Source organism: Meriones unguiculatus, chromosome 18 (genome assembly GCF_030254825.1).
Source record: "Meriones unguiculatus strain TT.TT164.6M chromosome 18, Bangor_MerUng_6.1, whole genome shotgun sequence".
In the NCBI taxonomy this organism is placed as follows: domain Eukaryota; kingdom Metazoa; phylum Chordata; class Mammalia; order Rodentia; family Muridae; genus Meriones; species Meriones unguiculatus.
In genome coordinates, this window is record NC_083365.1 from 16904060 (window position 1) to 16926590 (window position 22531).

Genomic DNA, 22531 nt, shown 5'->3' on the forward strand with positions numbered 1-22531 from the left:
CAAAGTATGTCCACCCCTAGTGACATACTTCCTCCAACAGGCTACATCTTCCAAAAGCACCACCAACCGGTCTGAGTGTTCAAATACGTGAACAAAAGGGGCTCATTTTTATTCAAACCACTACAAATACATTTGGTATAATTGTGAAGGGTAACAATTTTGCACTGGAAGCTGTGGGAAAAACCTTGACAAAGGTTTGTTGCGTAAGAGTTTTTCAATGTGCATGCATACACTGAAAAAAAAAATCCCAATGAGGGGAGTTGAGGAATTGAATTTTGCTGTCCTTTGTAGATTTCGCTACTGCAAGTGTGAAATCTCCATGTCAACAGCATGGAGGAAGGAAAGGTCAATGTACAGGGCAGTTTCTACTCGGCATAGAAGCTGCTCTACTTAACCCTGTCTTTCAGGACCCATCCGCCAAGATCAGGACTAAAGTCTAGGCAGAGCCAGTCATCTTAGGCACAGAATGTAAACCCTGCCCTCCAAAGCTCAGTCCTTAAGATAAATCTTTTAATGGACTATTTAACTTGGCAAACTCTGGAGTATGGGCACGTCTCGTGTGTGTGTGTGTGTGTGTTTAATAAAGTTGTGCTTTTATGTCTAGTACAGCTCTCAGAATGCTGCTTACCAAAGTCCTCATGCAGCAGGGCTCTAGTGCTTGTTCTGTACCTTCCATTGTGCTTTGGCCAGGAGGAATTCTTGAAGAGTCTTGAAATGTGAACAAGATTTTGCAGAAATCTACTAGACCAGCGACGGTCAGATTGAGTTCCTTGGTGAGATTCATTGATAGCAAAAGAATAATGGAATGATGAATTCTTTGAGAGTTACTGCAGTTTACTACTTAGGGGAAAAATAAACCAGATTATTTTTGAGTGAGCTCTGGCCCCGATTGTCTCTGCCAGATTCCAGGACCTGTAGGCTAACCGCAAACCTCAGGCCCCAGGGTTCCCCCGAAGAGAATCACCAACCAAGCCCAGCAGCATCTGGGTGTTTAGGACCCTATGTGGGCAGGACCCCAAAGGCAGTATTTCACAGATCACTTCTCACTAGTAAAATACGCTTGCCGTATGCCATTCACTTCTTATGGAAGGAAACGTCTGAGGAGGTCTTTGCACTTTTCAACCGAAAAAGATCGTTTCAGTGTGAAGTGTAATACAGCGCTCAAGTTATGCTTATGAGTTTTTCGTATTTAGGAGAAAAAGAAATCTAGAACCCCAAAGCATAAAGTGTATTTGTAGCTAAAAGATTTAAATAAAAATTGTAAGTATATTTATTCCATGTGTGTGTTTTGCATGCATGTGTATATGTGCTCAAAGAACATGCTGCTGTCTGTGGAGTTAAAAGAGGGTGTTGGATCCCTTCCATGTGGGTGCTGGGAACCGAACCTAGGTCCTCGGCAAGAGCAGCATGCTATTCATCCTAACTGCTGGGCCATCCTTCCAGGCCCCTTGTACAAGATCTCTTTAAACAATTATGGACTGTCCACATCGATTGCTGCCCCGAGAACTTAGAAACTCCGATCTCCCAGCTGACTGCTCAGGTCCACAGGAGTCTTCAGCCCCCAAAGAAGATGGTCAACTTGGTGACCGGTCGTCAGTGACGGATGCAGAGCATCCATCCCCAGGGACGACGCTGGCGCCGCTCCTGCATCCCAGCGCCCCGCCCCGCCCCGCCCCGCGAGGACCCCCGTCTCCGCGCCCCCTCGGCCGGCGGCGCTCCTTTCGCAGGTGGCCGCGCGAGAGCCCCGCCCCCTCTCGCTCCTCAAGTCGCGGGGGCCTCCTCCGATCTCGCGAGATCCGGGCCGCCGAGCGCTCGGGGCCTTTTCAAATTGCGATCCGTTACCGCTCTGCCGGCCGCCGCCATTGTAGCGCTCGGAGCCCTCAGCGCGGCCGAGGCGGAGCCTGCGGCGGGATGGCCGATGCCGACAAGCCCGAGGCGGCCGCGGGCGACGACGGCCCGCAGCAGCAGCCGGCCGAGCCGCGGCGAGACCCGCACCCCGCCGAGTCCGAGAAACCGCCGCGCAGCAGCGCCAACGGCGTTAAAATGTATTGTCTCCCCCGGGCGGGCGGGCAGGGCCGGAGGCGGGGGCGGCCCCGGGGCGGGAGCAGGTGCGGCGCGGGCGGCCCCGGCCTCGCGGAAAACGGTCCCCTTTAAAGGCCCGAGGCTAGCCTCACCCCCCGGGGAGGACCCAGGGATGACATCATCGGACCTTTCCCCCTCCCGGCCCGGTTCCGAGCCCCGGCGGGGGCCGCGCGTGGGGTGCGGGCGGCCCAAGTGTGAGCGCCGGCCAGACCCATTGTGTCCCCCTTGATTGGCTTTCCAGGAGGGGGGACCTGGGCTCCTGCACCCACCCGCTGAGGTGTGGGCCATGCAGGCTGGTTTATTTTATTTTATTTTATTTTTTTAAAGCACAAACTCAGTGTGTGGCCTTCATTGTGCTGTAATTCCGTAGGAGATGATATCATTAAGTCGCTGGGATACGCGTCTGTGTTTGGCGGATCTGGGAATGGAACCCAGGGCCTCGTGGCTTCCAGGCGGGCGCTAGGCCACAAAGTGACCCCCCCCCCGCCCCCCGCCGCATCCCCATAAAATGCAGCGTTTTAAGGAGAGAAACCCCGCGATTTGAAGGCTGGGTCTGTCATCCCTGGCCGAGGCAGTAGGGGTAAGGAGCATATTGCGCTCCCCTCCCCTCGTCACGTGGGGTGACGTGAAGGCAAACATTTGTTTTCCCGTGTCTCGTCGTCGTGTAGAACTGTTCTCGTCAGTAATTTAGTGAGAACACCCTTCACCTCTCAGTTGTGCCTCCGTAGAAAGTAGGGATCACATGGTAGTGTGAAAACAGGAAAAGGTAAAATGTCCTTCTGGCTTCTCTGTGTCGAGATTCTTGAGGCGATGATTGTGCCATTTGGGCCAGTCTGTTTGGAACTGACCCGTATTGAAGTGATTTCAGAGGAGATGGGGTAGCTCTCCTCCGTGTCATTTTGACAGTCTTGCTCTTAGGATGACGTCATTGGATATTTTCTGGTAGCCACCATGTTTAAGAGGAATTACCCCAGTTCCCTGGGGCCCATCCTGAGCCTTTGGAAGACCAGGGTTTGTTGTTTTCTCGTGTGTCTCTCCAGTTTTGAAACGATACATGTAGGAGGCACCTTACTAGTGTGCCAGTAGTCAGACATCATTGTGTTAACCTTTCAGTTGGCTCAGAGTACCTTAACTGTGGACTTTAGCTTCCCTACTCAGCTGGCGCCATTTGAACAGGAACCATCTGAGCAGAACAGAATCCAGCAGGTATCAGAGACCGGAACTCAGTGCAGTTTGTTCCTGGGTGGAGAGTGTCCGTGTACTTCCACGGTTGAGAAATGGAGAGCAAGTGGAGCTTATCTCTTACGTGTGCCAAATCGTGGGCTCTTTTCAGAGATTTGCTATTAAAAATAGAAGTAAAATTACAGCGGGATGAGCGCAACAATAAAGTCAGCCTGCATGTCTTTGGATCCCTTGTCCATGACTATGACCATGAATTGAAAATACCCACATAATGTATTTGTATGGAAAATAAGCATAGTATATGCAATTTTTTAGGTATTATAAGTAGTGAAAAGATTAAAGATTTGTGTTTTAATCATATGCAAACTATGCCATTTTGGGTAAGAGACTAGAGCATCTTTGGACTTTTTTTTATCTGTGGGGTGGAATGGGGCTGATTGTGCCACCCCTTTTCTCCTGAAGAAAATAATTATTAAATCATATGATGTTGGTACTTGTGAAGCTGGTATCTAAACCTATATTAGATTGGAAAATATAATGTCTACAGTTGCTTTGCAGAATGAGAAAAGAGATGGGAAAGAACCACTTTGTAATTTAAGGAGAGACAATACAGATTATTTTCTTATTCTTATTCATTCTTTCTATATTTTCACAATGTTGAGTAGAGAACAATGTTCTCAGAAGAGATTTCTTGTGTATCTATAGGTCAGCATAAGGTACTCACAATGAACAAGTAGGGCCTTAGATCTTATGTGGATCTACTGTGAACCTGTATGGGTGGTTGACAACCCTAAACCTTGGGCTTATTATGATGCTTTTAATGATAAGAATTCATTGAGAGAATTTTGATGACCATACTCTACCACATAGACTGCTTGGAAGCGAACCAAGTGCTGCTGTTGTCAGGACTGAAGCCACTTGTGTTTAAGTCAGTTCATAGTCATAGCAGGGAGAGATGGCTGTCTTTTTCATTTTTGCACTGTGAGGCCTTAAATTGTAAAGGTCCAGTGATTATCTGTTGGAGAAATACAGGAAGAAATTTTGAGATCATGAAACTCATGCAAAAGATTTAGTTGGCTTGTTCATATTTAGACAGGAATCAAAGATAGTATTCCCTCTGTCCACACTCAAGTAAATTGCATGAAAAGCGTAACTGTCTTGTGACTCCTTATTAGTCTTGTATACTTATAACTGTACTTGTATTTGTGCTATTTGTAAAATATTTGGCATTGGGTCCAGGTGAAGTGATTACTAATAAAGCATCAGTTTTATCAGGAGTGAAGGTCACAACTATGATGTTTGTCCTTCAGCTTTGCTGAAACACAATTGAAAAAAATGTGTATATTTAAGATAAACACGATGTTGATGTTTTGATTTGCTCTAGATATTATACAATGATTATTATAATTGAACTAATTAATTACTATACCTGTGACTTCATATAGCTAGCATCTTTTGTAATTGCTGCAAATATTTATGATGTATTCTCAGTGATATTCTAGTACATAGTGAATCATTATTAACTATAGTCATTGTACTACGCACTGTCTCCAGAACTTACTTGGTAACTGGGAATTGATATCCTGAGGCAGACATCTCATTAGACTTCTGGTAATGATCACTGTACCCTGATTGTTTGAGTTTTGTTTTTGATGGCACGCAGTATTTGGTTTTCTGTGTCTGACTGACTTCACTGAGCGCACTGTCCTCCAGGTTGCCGCAGATGACAAGCTTTTCTTCTAAAGGCTGGCTCTCTATCTCACATGCTTATGCATACATCGGGAATATATACGTGCCCACACCTACCTTTTCTTTAACCATTCATTGATCAGCAAGCAGACTCTTAGGTCAGTTCTGTATTGTAAAAAAATATAGTGAAAATGAGTTCAGATATTGAGATGATTTTATTTCCTTTGGTTAAATTAAAAAAAAAAACGGAATTGCTAGGTCATTTGATAAGTTTGGTTTCTGATTTTTTTTGAGGACACTTTGGTTGCCTTCCGGTCATCCTTTAAGGAAAAATAAAGACAGTGTCCTAATAATGTATTTTTAATTGAATTGTCCAGAGTATTGTGAGCAAATGTTGTTTAATCATAGTCAAATAACCTTCAGCCAGGTGCAAATAGAGGAATGTAGTGAGTACTTCAGAATTCTGTGCATTTTCACAATGGATTTCATCCAGAATGGAACAGGCAGAGGGAGAGATACTTATATCAGCTGGATGTGGTGGTGTATGCCTTAAAGTCCAGCACTGAGGGAGGCAGAGGCAGGCAGACCTCTGTGAGCTTGAGGCTAGTGTCATCTACAGAGTGAGTCCAGGACAGCCAAGACTACACAGAGAAATCCTGTCTTTAAAACAGACCCACAAACAAAAAACCCAACAAAACAACAACAGCAAAAACTAATGCTATCTTCTTACCTGACCCCAGACTGGAAACATTGTGAATTCAGTGGAAGCACATTATTATGCAGATGGTTCTTCAGGGGAACTAAAAAGAAAGGTTTGTTATGTGTGCGGTAGCTAGGGACCAGAGAAGAGGCCTTGTACTTTTGCCTGCTTTATTCTCAGAAATGCCACTCTATTCACACAGAAGCACGTTCTAGAGTTGGACAGTTGAGAAGACCCCTTTCAGGCTCTGCCAATGCTATGAAAGAATAAGGGTGATAGAGAAGATGTCCCTTAAAATCTGAATAGGTGGAGCTTGGTTCTTATGTTTCATTCTTGATTGTAGGAGCATTTCTTAAAGATGGTATCACCGTCTGTTCAGAGTGTGGTTTCGGTTCGTTTTTGAGATAGGGTCTTATTTTGTAGCCCTGGCTAGCTAGCTTGGTGATAGGTAATCTAGACTGGCCCTCAGCCCTTAGCAGTCCTTTTGCTGCTGCCTCTTGAGTGCCGGTATTAAAGGCATGTCTCACTATTTTCAGTCAGTTAGGGTTTGTGTTTGCATGTGTGTGTGGGTGTGTGTATGTGTCTGTGTTTGCTTGCTGGCGAGTGTGTTTGTACACTTTCTGAGAGGTTTCTTACTGAAGTAGCCCAGTTGGCCAGTGAGGTTCAGGAATCCACCTTTCTCCCTGCAGCCCCCAGCTCTAGAGTTAGAGGTGTATACCTCCATGCCCAGCTTTTTATGTGGATGCTGGAGAGCCAAACCTTGCGCTCAGCTTTGCATAGCAAGCATCTTACCAACTGAGCCATCCTCCCAGCCTCCAGAGTGTGGATCCTTAACTGACAATTGAAAAATTAGAATTTACCCAGCATATGTTATAGTCAGCCACCGTTCTAGATACAGTGTGGATACCAAAGGAGATAGCACACACACATATGTACCTGCATATTGCTTTAAAACGTGAAGTTGTATTTTAAAATATAAATCCAGATTTTTATCTACAGGGATTACTTCAAGTATATAACAATATCTTATTTATATGTTGGCATATGTCATCATAGAGTTGCATTGTGATTGAAGTCTTATAAATTTTTGTAGTTAGAACCATTAGAAAAGACTGGTAGATTCTGGCTCATGATATGTTTGTCTCCTCCTTCCTCAACTGTATGCTTTCATTGTAGATAGCATTACTAATACAAGAGACAATTCTGTGAAGTGTCCTATGTTCAAAATGAAGATGCAGCGATGTCTTTAAATTTTCTTTGTTTAATCAAAGTAAGAAATGGATAAACTTGACATACAGTGAATATGAATATATGTGTGCATTGAATGCATAGGCAGATAGATGAGACTGTATATTTTGATTATGGTTTTAAGGAAAGGAGAGCTCCAGGGAAATTCGTTAATCTGTAAGTCATAAAGGTTTTCAGATAATCATTTTAGTTTATTCATTTATTTACTTTTGGGGGGGCCAGAATCTTGACTGTAGCTGTGGCTTGGCTGGCTACCTTAGAACTTACTATATAGACCAAGCTGTCTTGTAACCTTTGTGCTTCTGTCTCCTGAGTTCTGGAATCAATTATAAGTGTGTGCCACCATTCCTCAAATATGAGCTAGTTTAAAATTTTTAATTTAGTTAAAAAACACTTTTAAGAATTTATTATTTTGACCATTTGTGTATGTGTTTTGTGTATGTATGATGTATGTGTGTGAGTGTGTGAACCATGATATTATAGGACAAATTTGTATAGTCAGTTTTCTCCTTCCCTCTTTAACATGGGTTCTGGTTTTGAACTCAGGTCATCAGGCTCCTGCAGCAAGTGCCCCCTTGCTGGTCTGAATTGGGTTTTAGAGTTGCATAAAGCCCAGAAACTTGATACTGAGATAACTCACATGCTCCTGCCATAGGGTCTCTTAATATTTATTAAGTAGAATGCTAGGAAAAACTAGGTTTTGGGATGCTTGCTATTAATATAGAAGAAAAATGCCAACTGTTAACTGAGAAAATTGATAATCTTGGGCAATATGGAGCGCTCAAGCTGACCTCCAGCCTTGCTGGGCTCTAGCTTAATTGAGAATTTTGTGATGTGACAGATGTGAGTGATTGATACACAGAGTTACATTCTTCAAAGCTCAACTAAAGGTGCTTTTTTGTCTGTCTTCTAATTCACAGGGAGAATGATGAATCAGTGAAAGAAGAAAAATCTGATTTAAAAGAAAAGTCTACTGGAAATAAGAAGGCCAATCGATTCCATCCTTATTCAAAAGATAAGAATTCGGGCACTGGAGAAAAGAAAGGTCCAAATCGGAACAGAGTGTTCATTAGCAACATCCCTTATGACATGAAATGGCAGGCTATCAAAGATTTGATGAGAGAAAAAGGTAACAACTTCTGCAGTAACTTACTGTCGGGATCTCTGTATAGGAAGGGGAGGAAATAAGCAGCCTTTTTATTCCTCTTAGCCACGCAGACTCAAAAAAAAAAAAAAGAAAGACTTTCTTGACATGTCAATTAATCTTTTCTTTTTCTTCCACTTGGCAATTTCATTACAAGGAAGTATGGATAAATGAAGTATTTTTCTTTTTGCCATTTTAGTGGGATAGTGAAGCCAGCATTTGCATGCCACCAAGAATTTTGTTAAAGTGATTGTTTTGTCTAGTTGAAGTTTTTTAAAATAGATTTTAAAAGGACTATTGCATTAGTTAAGTAATGCATTTAGCTTGTTAATGTATGTATAATAAGGTCGATTTTTTTCCCCCCAAAGATGTTTTTGGTGGAGTCTGGAATCTGGCTGTGGAATTCATTTTGCTTGCATTGTCACGACTGCCATGATGCTGTCTTTGCAGTTCTGTACTAAATTTGTGTTACTGCTGCTGCAGTGTTGTTTTCAGAATAACCTGAAAACCTTCATCTTATACACATGCTTGGTTTTGGGGGAAAATAATTTCAATACTTGATCTTGTAAAAGATAGTTCTGTTATCTCTTGAAAAACTGAGGTTCAACAGTCCTGCAAACTATGTACTTGGCTTTGAGGGTGATTTTCTCTAATAATTTTTTTTAATTGCATTGGTGTATCTGTTGTAAGGTGACAACTATTTGACTGGTTTTATTCACTGACTATTTAGAAGTGTGTGGCTTGCTGTGAAGCATGACTTGTAAATTTAGTTTACTGATGGCAAACATGATTGAAGACATTCAGGTAGGAAGTCACCTTAAAACAGCTGTTGTGTGTAGGCTGACCAAAGTTATTTGAAAAGTGCTAATGTTGTTAATATGACAGGCTGAGGGACCATTTGTATGTATATGTGCATTTGTTCACCAACCATATCATGCTGGCCAAATACGATCTGCAGTATGAATTGGGTTAATATGGTTGTTAGCTTTTTTAGAGAATGTGGATGATGTAATTTCTGAAAATTAGTTTAAATTTCTATAGCTATTGCTAGGAGGTACGTTGATCTGGTCCTGATTGCTGGTGAATAATAGGTGCTTTTCTGTAGAGTTGTGCACAGGTGTGCAGTAAAGCAAGATACTGGTGTTTAAATGTATTGTTTCTTGGTATCTTCCTTTTGTATGTCTTATGTAGTTGGTGAGGTTACATACGTGGAGCTCTTTAAGGATGCGGAAGGAAAATCAAGGGTAAGTGCTGTGGGCCATAATCTGCTTGAGGTTTAAAAGTTCCTCAGCAGTTTACTTTTGTATACTATTCTATCAGACTTTTGGAAACTTAAGTTTCATTTTGTTTTACTTTAAGAATTGAGGTTTTATCCTAGCAAGTCTGACATGTGCCAACCAAACTAGCTGCCTGAAAGGGATGGGTTTTGCAAATGTTCATAAAGGGCATTCATTTTTCAAATGCTTTAAGGTATGCTTTTTTTTTGAGCTAATAAAATTTAATATAGTTATTTTTTGTTGTATTTTGATGTCTTCAGGGATATTTCAAAAGTCACTGAATTGATATTTCCTAAGAGTTTCATGAGAGGCCTGTGGCTTAAAGGTGTTAATTTAGAATATAATTTTGAAACTTTTATTGAAAAGCTTAATTTGGTAGCCTGCGGGACCACGTTAAGAGGCAGTGCTCTGACCAATTGGTATGAATGATGTCTATGACTAAGTTGACCTAGAAGGCTGATGATAGATTTTGATTTAGCAGCACGAGTATACCGAACAATATAATGGAAAGCTTTTTAACAGTGTTTCATCATATTCATAAAATGTTGGGTACATGAGAAATACAAACTTTGTCATCACATTCAAGTGGCACTTTAAACAGTAATCACAAGAATTATTTTTTAAAAAATGATTCTGTAAGTTTCTTTAGTATGGGTAATTTGCTTCACATGCTTTCAGCTAGGTGCTCCTAAATTATAAACAGCCAGTTTTAACCAAGTAGATAACTTTATTAAAAATAAAATTCATGGGGGCTGGAGTGATGGCTCATCAGTTAAGAGTAGAGGACCTGGGCTCAATTCCAGCACCACGGGGCAGCTCACAACCATTGTAACTCAAGTTCCGGGGATCTGACACCCTGCTCTGGCCTCTGTGGGCACCACATGTGTGTATTCTGTATAGCCATACTATACAGGCAAAAAATACACATAAAAATAATTTAAAATCTTATATTTATTTGCTATTTTAACTAGATGTGAAAGTATATTGTGTACAATATATCTTTTGAAGTATTTATTACTGTGTTGGAACATGTATATTGGACCCTTCAGTTTCATCCTTTACTTACTGCTGACTGAATTCATACAGAGGTACTAGTTTTAATTTTAAGAAAAATCACCTGAAAGTAAGAATGTATTCCAAGCTTGTAACATGTTAGATGGATTTAAAAATTTATTAAAAAATGCATGGTCACTTGCTTGTTACATTTTAGAGGTGTAAAGGAAAAAGAAAATGTGTTCTTGATTGCTTTTAATAACTTAAATAATAGAGACTTCCATTAATTTTATCTACTGACGTAAAATGTTTTCTTTTTTCTTTTGCAAATATTGACAATCTACTGGATATAGGGTTGTGGGTAAGAATTTTTTTTTCAAGTATCTTAAGTTAAATTAATCTTGTGATTAAGAATAAGAAGTTTTTGTACATAAGCGTTTCTTATATTTTTTTTCCTATAAAGTGTGGTTGAATTCAAAGATGAAGAGTTTGTAAAGAAAGCATTAGAAACTATGAACAAATATGACCTTAGTGGAAGGCCTCTGAATATTAAAGAGGTAAGTTTTTTTTTATTTGTAATTTAAATATTATTTTTATTTTTTATTTTTTATTGTTTGTTATTATTAGTTACATTTTATTAACTCTGTATCCCAGCTGTATCCCGCTCCCTTATTCCCTCCAAATCCCACCCTCCCTCCCTCCCTCAGCTTCTCCCTGCCCCTTTCCAAGTCCACGGAATGGGGAGGACCTCCTCCCCTTTCGTCTGGCCCTGTTTTATCAGGAATCTGTTTTATTAGTCCTACTCTGTGGCCTAGCAGAACTGCTCCTCCCTTGGGGGGTGGGGAGTCAAAGAGCCTGCTATTGAGTTCCTGTCAGAGATAGTCCCTGTTCCCCTTACTATGGGAAACCAATTGGTTATTGAGCTACCACGAGCTTCCTCCGAGTAAAGGTTCTAGGTTATATCCATACATGGTCCTTGGTTGGAGAAACAGTTTCAAAAAAACCCCTGTGCCCAGATATATTTGGTCCTTGTGGGGCTCCTATCCTTTCCCTGTCATACTAACTCCCCTTCTGCCGAAGGTTTGGTTATGAGACTTAGTATCTGTTTTGAAACGCTGCTTGGTAGGGTCTTTCAGATGCCTTCTGCGGTAGACTCCTGTCATACGTCCAATGCACATCTCTCTCTAAGTGAGGATTGATCATCTTACCTATGTCTGCTTTCTTGTTTATCTCCTTTAGGTGTATAGACTTCATTATGTTTATTATATCTTGTAGATCTATATAAGTGAGTATATACCATGTTTGTCTTTCTCCTTCTGGGACACTTCACTCAGAATGATCTTTTCTAGATCCCACCATTTGCCTGCATGTAATTTAAATATTATATGGACATGCTTCCTTTGATGTTTTCATTTAGTTGTATGACTACTTTTCAAAAGGATAAATGCTTACTAAGAACTGTAGCTGGTGATAAGTTTTTACTTAGAGATGATTTACCATTAATCCTTATGTTATTCTATATATTTTATTAACTTCTAATTACAACTAGATAGTGGTCCTCAATTTAAAATAAAAATCAGGACGCAAAAATTTAAAGATGACAGACTTAAGATGCAGACTTTATTTGCTATAAACATTTCCAGTTTTTAGACTATTGTTTAATTGAAATTCAGTCGGGATTGTAGTTGATTACAGATTGCTTGATAATATATAGCTTTTGGATTTGAATAAGATAAAATGAATAAAATTAAGAGAAGGTAAGATTATAAATTAAGAAGTGTTACAAGTTACTGAGATGTGTAACTAGAACTTGGAAGAATCTGCAGTGGGAATTTTCTCTTTGTATGGAAGTCTAGTAGATACATGTGTAGACGGTACCTTACTGGTGACCCTTGTAGTAGATACCCCTGCTGCTACACGTAAGCCTGTACATGGGGGAAAAGGTACCTTACAGAATACAGGAGTAATTTAATAAAATACAGGAGTAATTTAATTTAATTCATCTTGTTAATAATTCATTTGAATAACAGTTTCATGGGCTCTTTTATGTTGTTATTTTTACCATAACAGTTTGACCGTAGACCCACTTGTACACATATCCTTGCTAAATCTGTATTAAAAGAAATAAACAACAGTATTTTGAATCTGAAATGTTGTGCTAATACTGATGCTATTCGTTGACTGGCATTCAGCAGGAAAACAGTAATTTTGAATTCCAGCTTATCTTTTTCTGGCCTTATGGCAAGGAGTGTTACCTCACTTCTCTACATTTTAGTACTTATATGCCACTGATCATACCTAATATGACTTTTATGCAGATCAGTGTGATAAATCAGTTATAGTTCACTCTCTGTCACTAGAACAGCTGAATGACCCAGGAAGAGCAAAGCACTTAACCTTTGTTAAGTTTCCTTGTCACTAGAAATCTCTCTGGTAGTGTTGCAAAGACTCATAGTGTTAATCAGTGTTTCTTAGTTACTATACTTGCAATATTTTTTATGTAAAGCTATTATTAAAGTAGTTAAATTGTATCATAAGTGTAAGCTGTAAAAACTATTCCCGTTAGTGATTGTTGGTATCTTGTTCTTTTGTGTGATGATAGCCTGAATGCCTTAGCACCAAAATATTATGTATCCTACATTCTCTACTGGAGTTGACTTCAAAACTCCTTGAATCCTGCTTGATCCTGGGATTATAATTATCTAAAAAAAAATTGGCAGGGACTTGTTAGGGGATGTTTAAGCTTTGTGATTTAACTAGTCATTTATTAGGTGCTTTAATGCATAAGCTGGGACTTACTTAGATTTAGAAATGTGCTGGCATCCTAAATAATTTGTCCCAACTTAAAATCCTCTAATAATTTGATGATCATAATTTGCTCTTTTATGATCCTGTTTCTTGTTTAAAGGAAACAAGTACTATAAAAGCTACATAGAGGCACTATAGACATACTGTGTTTATAGTATCTTTCCATTTTCAATTAACAGAATTGATTGGGTGTTAAAGGCTTAGGTTGTGTGATTGTGTTTAAGTTTCAGCATACTGTAGAGCCCAGATCTAGGATGCCTCTATTTTTAGCTATTTTAGAAGGGGAAAAAAGGGTCTAATTTTGCTTTACTAAATAATGAAGGATTTATTTAACTCTTTGGTTAATGTTCAATAAAGGCAGTCATTTTCCTGGGAATGTCTGACTTATAAAAGTGCTGAGGACTGCCTGCATGGTTATTTAATAAAGGTTTATTTGCAGTGTTCCTTAGCAGCTTTTTAGAATTCTGCCTAATTGCATGAAGATGACTAATAGCTTTAGTAGTTAGTGATTGATAGGCTGGACAGCAAGGAGAAAAGAGGAATGAAATCATATGTGATTTGTGTGTGTGTGTGTGTGTGTGTGTGTGTATAATGTATATAGTGTTTACATGTGACAAAACAAATATACTGCTGTTAATAACCTATGTGTTTTAATAGTTGAAGGAACTTTCTCTTTTTTTTAATCCTCCTGTGAACCACTATTCTCAATTTTGTGTTTGTACAGGTTTTTCAATTCTCTAACTGGAACCATTTCTTTTCTTGTCACTGTGATACAATGTTAGGATAAAATCAGCTTATAGGAGAGTTTATTTTAGCTCACAGTTTGAAGGTTGATCCATTATTGTGGGGAAGTTAAAGCAGCCACAGGAACCTGAAAGAGCTGAGTCCATAATCAGGAAGCAGAGTGATATGAATGCATGCTCCATGCACTTCCTTCCTTTTATACATTCCGGAATTCAGTACAGGGGATGGTCCTGCTCACAATTAAAAGTAGTTTGAATTAATGTAATCAAGGTTATTCCCCACAAGCATGCCCAGAAGTCAATCCCCAACCCCATGATTCTGATTCTGTCAAGTGATGGATGAGCACCAAACACTTACTCATGTTTGTAACACTTTTAATTTCTTTATCATGAAGAAGCACATGGAAGTCCAACATACCTTTATTCCTATATTCTTTTCTCCTTCATTTTGTCCTAGCTTTGCTGGAGAATTTAATAATAAAGTCATCCTATTTTGCTTTTTTTTAAATTCAGCATTTACAGATTGAGGGTAGCAGAGAAGTTTTTGATAGAATATTTTTATTCTTTGAGAATTTCATGTAATGTATTTTGATTATTTTAATCCCCTCTTCTCTCCTAGCTCCTCCCTTTTCATTTCTACCTCCTTACCCTCCCAACTCTCTTTGTTTCCCTCCCAAATAAATTTTAAAATCAGAGACCATCCATGTTCTCCCAAGTGTGTGGGTCATTCATTGTTGTAGGAAAACTGGCTCTCTCTTCCCCAGAAGCCAATAGATGCCTCATGGGTAGGAGCTCTGAGTCCCTTTTTGCTCCATGTTAGAATGTTGGCTAGTCTGATCTTGTGCAGGCAAGCATAAGTGCTGTGAATTCATGGATGAGAAAGTAGAATTTTTGGCATAATCATTTGCATGCAGATGATACATGTAGTTTTATCTTGTGTTTTGTTTTGGCCATCTGCCTAGCAGGAGTGGGTGAAGCACATTTGTACTTGCCTTTTGTTTTGTTTTAATAAAAGATAGTTCTTTAAGACGCTAATGAGCCTAAAAGTATTTGCTGTCATCCCTTACTTGGACGCCTCCCCTTTCCCTTGCTGAGGGAGCTGAGAGGCTATAAAATGGGTTATTACATTTTGTAAGGGGTGATTTAGCCAGTGACGATAAACCTTCCTCTATCTCAGATCTTCCTGGGTTGGTAGCAGTGAGAGGCTGTGAGTTAGTCTGACTTACGCCTTCGGCTCTTCAGTGGTGAGAGGCCAGCTTTACTACTCTGAGAAAAAAGAGTGTCACAGCATCTTGCTGTTCTTCAGGTGAAGGTCACTAATGGGCACATTTCTCTATCAGTGTGACAGCAAAGCAAAACTAACTTCAAGTTTCTAAGTGACCTCAGTGACTAGACAAAGGTACTTAACTGCCAACTTTGGAGTATGAGATCCTTGTCTGTCTACATGTTTTTATGGGACTCGCTTCCGGATAAAAACGACGACAACAAGAAAAACCTAATGTTAATACTTTGGTCCAGATGGGTTAGCTGGCATCTGGTTGAAGCCACTTAAATTGTATATATTCACTGACGTGTTTGATGGCAGGTAACTTTCACTGTGCGTTGTAGGATCCCGATGGAGAAAATGCTCGCCGGGCACTGCAGCGGACAGGAACATCTTTTCAAGGATCACATGCCTCTGACGTGGGATCTGGCTTGGTGAATTTGCCACCTTCCATTCTCAATAATCCAAACATACCTCCGGAGGTCATCAGCAATTTGCAGGCTGGTAGACTTGGTTCCACAATTTTTGTTGCTAATGTAAGTTTAAACTTTTGTTGCTCTGATACTTAACTGTTTTCATGAGATTATTTTGTTAGATATATGCTAGATAGATTTTGTTAGATATATGTTAGATAGATTTGTAGGTCTGTTTATTTTTCACTTAAGTAAATACAAGTTATAATTATTTTAAAATCAAACCTAATTTATGTATGTAGTCTGAAGTTAGACTCTAAATACAACTAGCATTTTAAGATAGACCTGTGGAAATCAGAGACATTGAACAGTTTTTAAAGTCAGTTATGTGTATTTTTGTTCATCTTGGTAGTTGAATTTCATTCTTGTGGACTGGGGGTTTGTAAGTGTCTTTTATGGTTGGTTTGCCATTTTATGGTTTTGAAAGTCTGAAGTAGACAGTGTTTTCCAAAACCCTAATTTTTCTTAGTCAAAATAGATAAATACGTCTCACATGTACAGGACAATATTGAGGAATTGAAAGATAATTTGAGTTTAAATGAAGATAAGAAACAAGATAGATGTAGCTGAACTGATTTTAAACAAGACCATTTATATTTGAACACCATTGGTCTATTGCCGAACAAGAATTACAGTTTATAGTTTTATGAGGTTAGAAAAGTTTATTTTGTATTTACAATCAGGGAGCCATTTATTAGGAATTTAACTATGCATTCTATGTTAAGCTTGACTTCAAAGTTGGTTGGAAGAAGCTAAAGGAAGTGTTCAGCATAGCCGGAGCGGTAAAGCGGGCAGATATTAAAGAAGACAAGGACGGCAAGAGCAGAGGCATGGGCACTGTCACTTTTGAGCAAGCAATCGAAGCAGTGCAGGCGATTTGTATCCTGATCTTATTTTGCATTAAATGGAGTTGGTGAGACTGTTGTTCATGTTATATAATGTTGCCTTGCTTAGAAATCTAGGCTTTTGTTTCCAGCACAAAGTCTTGTTCTTAGGAATTGGCCATGTTATTTAGGGCTGGTTTGACCTTGTTTTCTGCTCTTCCTGCTGCAGCAAAATGTGTGTGCTTATGCTTTGACACTTATTCTGTTGTATGTCAGTGTAGTTTTGTTGATGAGACCTAGTTAATTTTGGTTAATGATGTTATAAATGAAAGCAAGAGACTAATATGAATAAAGTAACAATGTTAAAATAAAGGTACAGATTCTTTAAATATGATAATTTGTCTTTAAGTATAATTTTACAGTCATCTTAACTGGCTTTCCTTGACTGAATCGACAGCCATGTTCAATGGGCAGTTTTTATTTGATAGACCTATGCATGTGAAAATGGTAAGTGCCTACTTCTCATCTCAACCTTAATTTTTTTTCAGTTCTCTTTCTAGCATAACAATAGTTCTTGCTAGCTGCTTTTTAACTATATGTCTAATAAAGTTTTTTTTTCAATTAGGATGACAAATCTGTCCCTCATGAAGACTACCGTTCACATGATAGTAAGACATCACAATTACCACGTAAGTAAAAGCTGTTGTTAGAAAGCAGTTTTTTAAAAATCATTATGTATAAAACAGAGGTATATTTTTATTTCTACATTGAAGTTGCTCACTCTTTGAGATTTATTTGAATTTTGGACAGTTTGCTGCTTCTGATTATGTAAGGACTGAAAAGATAAATATGAGACTTTAAAAAAAATTTTTTAATTTCTTTTTGGCCACCTAGTTAATGAGTTCTATTGTATTTGTTGAGTTCATATACAAGAAGGGGAAAAAACCCTATAATTTTCCGTAGACATCTCTCATTTTTACATTTTACGTATATTCTTTCTTTCCTTGTGCGTGTGTGTATGTATGTATATGTGTTTAAATAGTTTCAGACTAATATATAGATTTAGTGGTTGGTCTTAGCTGTAAATTACAACCATTTTTTCCATGTTGAAAATTCTTTCCAAATATTTTTCTTGGTGTTGCATAATCACGTTATTGTTACATGTTTTACATGTTCTAACCTTTATTGCTTTAATAACTGACAGAGTGTGAGGCAAATTCATGAAAATATTTCTTGCGTTCATAGAGACTGAACTCTTACTGGACCTCAAGATAATAATACCACTTGAGAACATTAAGACTATGTATTTAACCTGCTCTCCTACTGTGTGCTCAGCCTGTTTAAGTTTAACCTGTATTTAAGAGAACAATATAATAACCAACCTCACCATGTATTAGATCTCTCATGCAGTCAGCTTTTACAGATTAACCTACCTTTAATCTTATCTACTCCTCCATGTCCCTGATCCAGCATAGTGTATGTGTATTGTGGTAATCATTTGCTGAAAATATCCAGTAGGCTGAAAGCTGTCTTACAACAGATGCGTACCATGTTGGAATTCACATAGGATAAAGCTTGATTAAAAAGTCTGTCTGCAATGTTTACCATTCTGGGTCAGTTTAGTCTTTTCCTTTGTAAAAGTTCTGTTAAAGGTTTCTGAAGAACTTTTTGATCCCTTCCTTATGCCATGCTTTTGCTGTTTGATAAATACAGGGCAAAGCTCTGTGTTAGAGACAGGCAGAGAGAGAGAGAGAGAGAGAGAGAGTCAAGCATCAGAATAGTCTTCAGGCAGTCACAGATAAAACAGACTGTAGATAGTTCAGTAACCACAAATTATAGGCAGATGGAAGATACAGAGACAGAAGTGGAGAATTCAAATTCGGGCTCACTCTTGGCCAAATTAATCCAGGAGGAGGGCTGTTTTCCCTCTTAATGTGACCCTGATAAATTTGGATGCCTCTGAGATTATCTTAAATGTGTTACCCAACACAACAGAGTAAATTATATTTTTTTTGTATAAAAATATTGGCCATTTTTAATTCTTTTCTTTAGATATCCTGAGCTAAGCCTTGTGGCACAGGCCTGTGATCCTCAAGGTTAAGGCAGGAGAATCTAAAGGTCAAGTCCAAGGCCTGCCTTAGCTGTAGGGTGAGGTGCAAGGCAACTTGGAAAACCTGATGAAGCCTTTTCTTAAACTGAAGCTCAAAGGCCGGAGATGGCCCAGTGGTAGAGCTGTTGTATAAACCCCTGGGTTCTAGCCTTAGCACCAAAACCAAGGAGTCTGCCTGGGGAGTGCCAATGTACTTCAGTGCTGGAGCCCTTGATTAGCATGTGTGAGGCCCTAATTCAATCCCAGGATCGAAAACCAATCCTGGAGCACATTGAGATTTACAGGTTTTCAAGATCTGCCCACTGACCACTCTTCTACAAAGCATAATAAAACAGTGGTGTAAGCACTCCATGCTTGCTGCTGTTGCTTGCAACGTTACTGTACATTGCTGTCCCCTTCATGTTCTTTCATTATTATTAATTTTTCAATGGAATGCTTTAAATATGGAGATAGAAGTAAAATTATTTTTATAGCCTGATATGCCATAGGTTTATTAGATTTTTTTTTTAAAGTTAAATTTTATTGGTAGACCTGGGATGTCCAACCTCCGTACCCACCTTTCAATGTGTTCTTCACCTAGAGGGGACAAGTCACGAATGTTTGTTATGAGTGCACGTTTATATATCCATGAACAAAGGAGAGCTTCACTGAACTTAACATTCAGTGTGATCCATGTTATTTCATAGTTCACAGTTCGGTGTTTTGCCTGACTTTTTTTATTGGTAAAGCTGATATCTTCATTTTACCTATAAAATAATGTACATTTTAAATTATTAGAAGTAATACTGAATTGGATTTGATTAGAAGTCATACTAAATTTTAAGAATTACCCCTTTGTTTGTTTTGCTAGAAATGTGTAGAATTTGGCCTTCACATATATATTTGAGAGAAAACTTATTTAGTGGTCATATTTGCTATTGCTGCTTGAGTTAGTTTTGATAACTTATTTTTCTAAGGATTCCCCCCTCGTTTTTGTCTGTTTTGAACATTATTTTTTTTAACATAATCAGAGGACAGTTCTTAGTAATCAAGTGTCTTCTACTCTGTGGATTCCAGAGATTGAATTTAGATTGTTGGGATTAGCAGCAGACGGTTAACCTCTGATGGCTCAGGGTTAAAGTTAAAATTTTTTAATTTATTAAAATTTATTTACTTTGTATTCCAGCTGTAGACCCCTCTCATCTCCTCCCAATCCTGCCCTCCCTCCCCCTTCTCTCCCTATGCCCCTCCCCCAGTCCACTGATGAGAAGGTCCTCCTGCCCTTCCATCTGACCCTAGCCTATCAGGTCATATCAGGACTGGCTGCATTGACTTCCTCTGTGGCCTGGTACACCTATACTGTCCCCAGGGGGAGGTGATCAAATTGCTGGCCACTGAGTTCATGTCAGAGACAGCCCCGGTTGCCATTACTAGGGAACCCTCTTGGAGACTGAGCTGCCATGGGCTACATCTAAGCAAGGGGTCTAGCTTATCTCTATGCATGGTCCTTGGTTGGAGTATTGGTCTTTGCAAAGACCCCTTGGCCCAGATTTTTTGCTTCTGTTGCTCTCCTTGTGGAACTTTTGTCCCCTCCAGGTCTTTCTATCTCCCCTTCTTTCATTAGATTCCCTGCACTCTGCCCAAAGTTTGGCTATGAATCTCAGTATCTGCTTTAATACCCTGCTGGGTAGACTCTTTCAGATGGCCTCTGTGGCAGGTTCCTGTCCTGTTCCTTGTTTTCTCCCGCTTCTGATATCTGTGCCATTTGCCTTTTGAATGAGGATTGAGCAAATTCCCTAGGGTCCTCTTAATAAGTACTACCTCAAGATCCAGGTATATCACTCCTAGGCGTATATCCAAAATATGCACAAGTATACAACAAGGACATTTGCTCAACCATGTTCATAGCAGCTTTATTCATAATATCCAGAAGCTAAAAAACAATCCAGATGTCCCTCAATGGAGGAATGGATATAGAAATTGTGGTACATTTACTCATTGGTATATTTACTCAGCAATTGAAAACAAGGAAATCATGAAATTTGCAGGCAAATGGTGAGAACTGGAAAAGATCATCCTGAGTGAGCTATCCCAGAGGCAGAAAGACACACATGGTATATACTCACTTGAAAGTGGACATTGGTTATATAATATAGGATAAACATGCTAAAATCTATACTCCTAAAGAAGCTAAACAATGGTTAAAATTTTAAAAGATAAATTCTGGAAAATTGTCAACCTTGCATCTTTGATTACTGCCCTTTCTTCCTTTGTAAGGCAGCCGTCCTCCTTTCCCAGTTACCTGCCATTGTTCAAGAACCCAACTGTGTCTGCCTCTATTATCAGTAAACTTTTGGTGCTCAGGACCTTCACAGTCAAGCCAACCAAAATCAACCTGGGTGATTGGTGAAGGAGCACATGAAATCCCATCAGTAGTTGAGTAACCACATTTTTAATATGCTTTCCAAGGACGCTAATTTTTTCCCCCTAAATCTCATTTTTCTTTATGGTTGAATAAATCTCTGTTGTGTATATGTTTTCATTATCTCTCCATCTTTTGGTGGCTATTTAGGCTGGTTTATTTTTTATTTTTATTTTTTCCATGGTGAAGAGAGCAGTAATGAACAGAAATGTGCAAGGATTTGACGGTCTCTGAATATATGCCCTGGAGTGGTTATAACTTAAGTTTTCTAAAGTTGCTTGTCTGTCTGTCTGTCTATTTAAAAAAACAAAACAGCCTCCCCCCTCCAAAAAAAACAAAAAAAAAAACCCCTTCAAAATCCTGAATTTAAAACGACATAAAATCTAAATTTAAACACATAGGTAAATCACATAGGTTCAGGTAACATAAGATCTTAGAAGTATCCTCATATTTGCCTAATAGATATGAAAAGATTTATTTTGTAAATGTAAATAAATATTCTTGATAAAGCTGGGCAATTAGTATTAGTTTTTTAATGTGGGTTTTTTGTTAATTATTTTTATTTTATGTACATTGGTGTTTTGTTAGCATGTATGTCTGTTTTCTGTTATTAGATCTTAGACTTAGAGATAGTTGTGAGCTGTCATCTGGGTGTTGGTAGTTAAACCTGAGTCCTCGGGAAGAGCAGTTGGTGCTCATAACCACTGAGCCATCTCTATCCCCGTCCCCAGTGTTGTGGGTTTTTAAAAGATGTTTGAAGTGTATGGGGATTTGTCTGCGTCAGGTGTGTGCAGTATCTGTAGAGGCCAGAAGATGGTGTTGGATCCTCATGCCAGAGTTATACATGTTCGTCATCTGCCATTTGCATGCTGAGAACTGAATCTAGGTCCTCTGTAAGAGTAACAAGTATTCTTACTCATTGGGCCATCTCTCCAGGCCCTCAGTATTATGGATTTTATAAATGGATTTGGTGTTGGTTGGCTGAGATGGGTTTGTTATATAGCTCTGGCTGGCCCTGCACTCACAGTCCTCTTGTCTCTGCCTTCGAGTACTGAGAATACAGACTAACGGCTGTGTCCACTGCATAAGCTCAGTCTTATGTCTCCAGTAATTGCTGACTTTTCAGTTTTAGTTGGACTAATTTGAATGTAATACTAATGTTTTAGTGGTTCTACCCATGGGACAAGATGCTCATTTTCAGATATGAATGTACTGCGTGACTACCTGAGGATATCTGAAAAAGGTCTCTTCAGCCAGAGAGTGTATCAGCCACAGACTAAAATGATTTACCCAAGTCTTTTTTGGTGAATTGGTGAATTTATTTGTGGTAATTCACAGGAATATGGGCAATTTACAGGTTTCTATACCAGCAAGAAACAATTGTGTGACTTCCCTTCTCCCAGCTCCCCAACCAGTAGTTGACTCCTGTCTTGTGAACTCTCTTCCTTACACAAAAGAATATTAGTGGACCCAATTTTGGGAATGTCTCCTGTGGCTAATCACATCTACACTGATCTTAAGTTAGCAATTACTATATCATTCTGGAGAAGAGAGTTCTACAACAGTGTGACATGAAGTAATGTGTTTCACATT

General features: G+C 39.2%; 1 protein-coding gene across 4 annotated transcripts in view; it reads left to right on the forward strand.

Annotated features, from left to right (window-relative positions):
- Positions 1 to 1792: 1792 nt before the first annotated feature.
- Positions 1793 to 22531, forward strand: part of Myef2 (myelin expression factor 2) — a 33947-nt gene continuing 13208 nt past the window's right edge. For all 4 annotated transcript variants that reach the window (XM_021631304.2, XM_021631300.2, XM_021631299.2 and 1 more), the window contains exons 1-9: positions 1793 to 2045; positions 7822 to 8030; positions 9237 to 9289; positions 10669 to 10676; positions 10779 to 10872; positions 15475 to 15666; positions 16329 to 16482; positions 16885 to 16934; positions 17053 to 17116. In XM_021631304.2, coding sequence (XP_021486979.1) covers positions 1912 to 2045; positions 7822 to 8030; positions 9237 to 9289; positions 10669 to 10676; positions 10779 to 10872; positions 15475 to 15666; positions 16329 to 16482; positions 16885 to 16934; positions 17053 to 17116 — 958 coding nt within the window. In that variant the 5' untranslated portion in view covers positions 1793 to 1911. The remainder of the gene's footprint in view (positions 2046 to 7821; positions 8031 to 9236; positions 9290 to 10668; positions 10677 to 10778; positions 10873 to 15474; positions 15667 to 16328; positions 16483 to 16884; positions 16935 to 17052; positions 17117 to 22531) is intronic.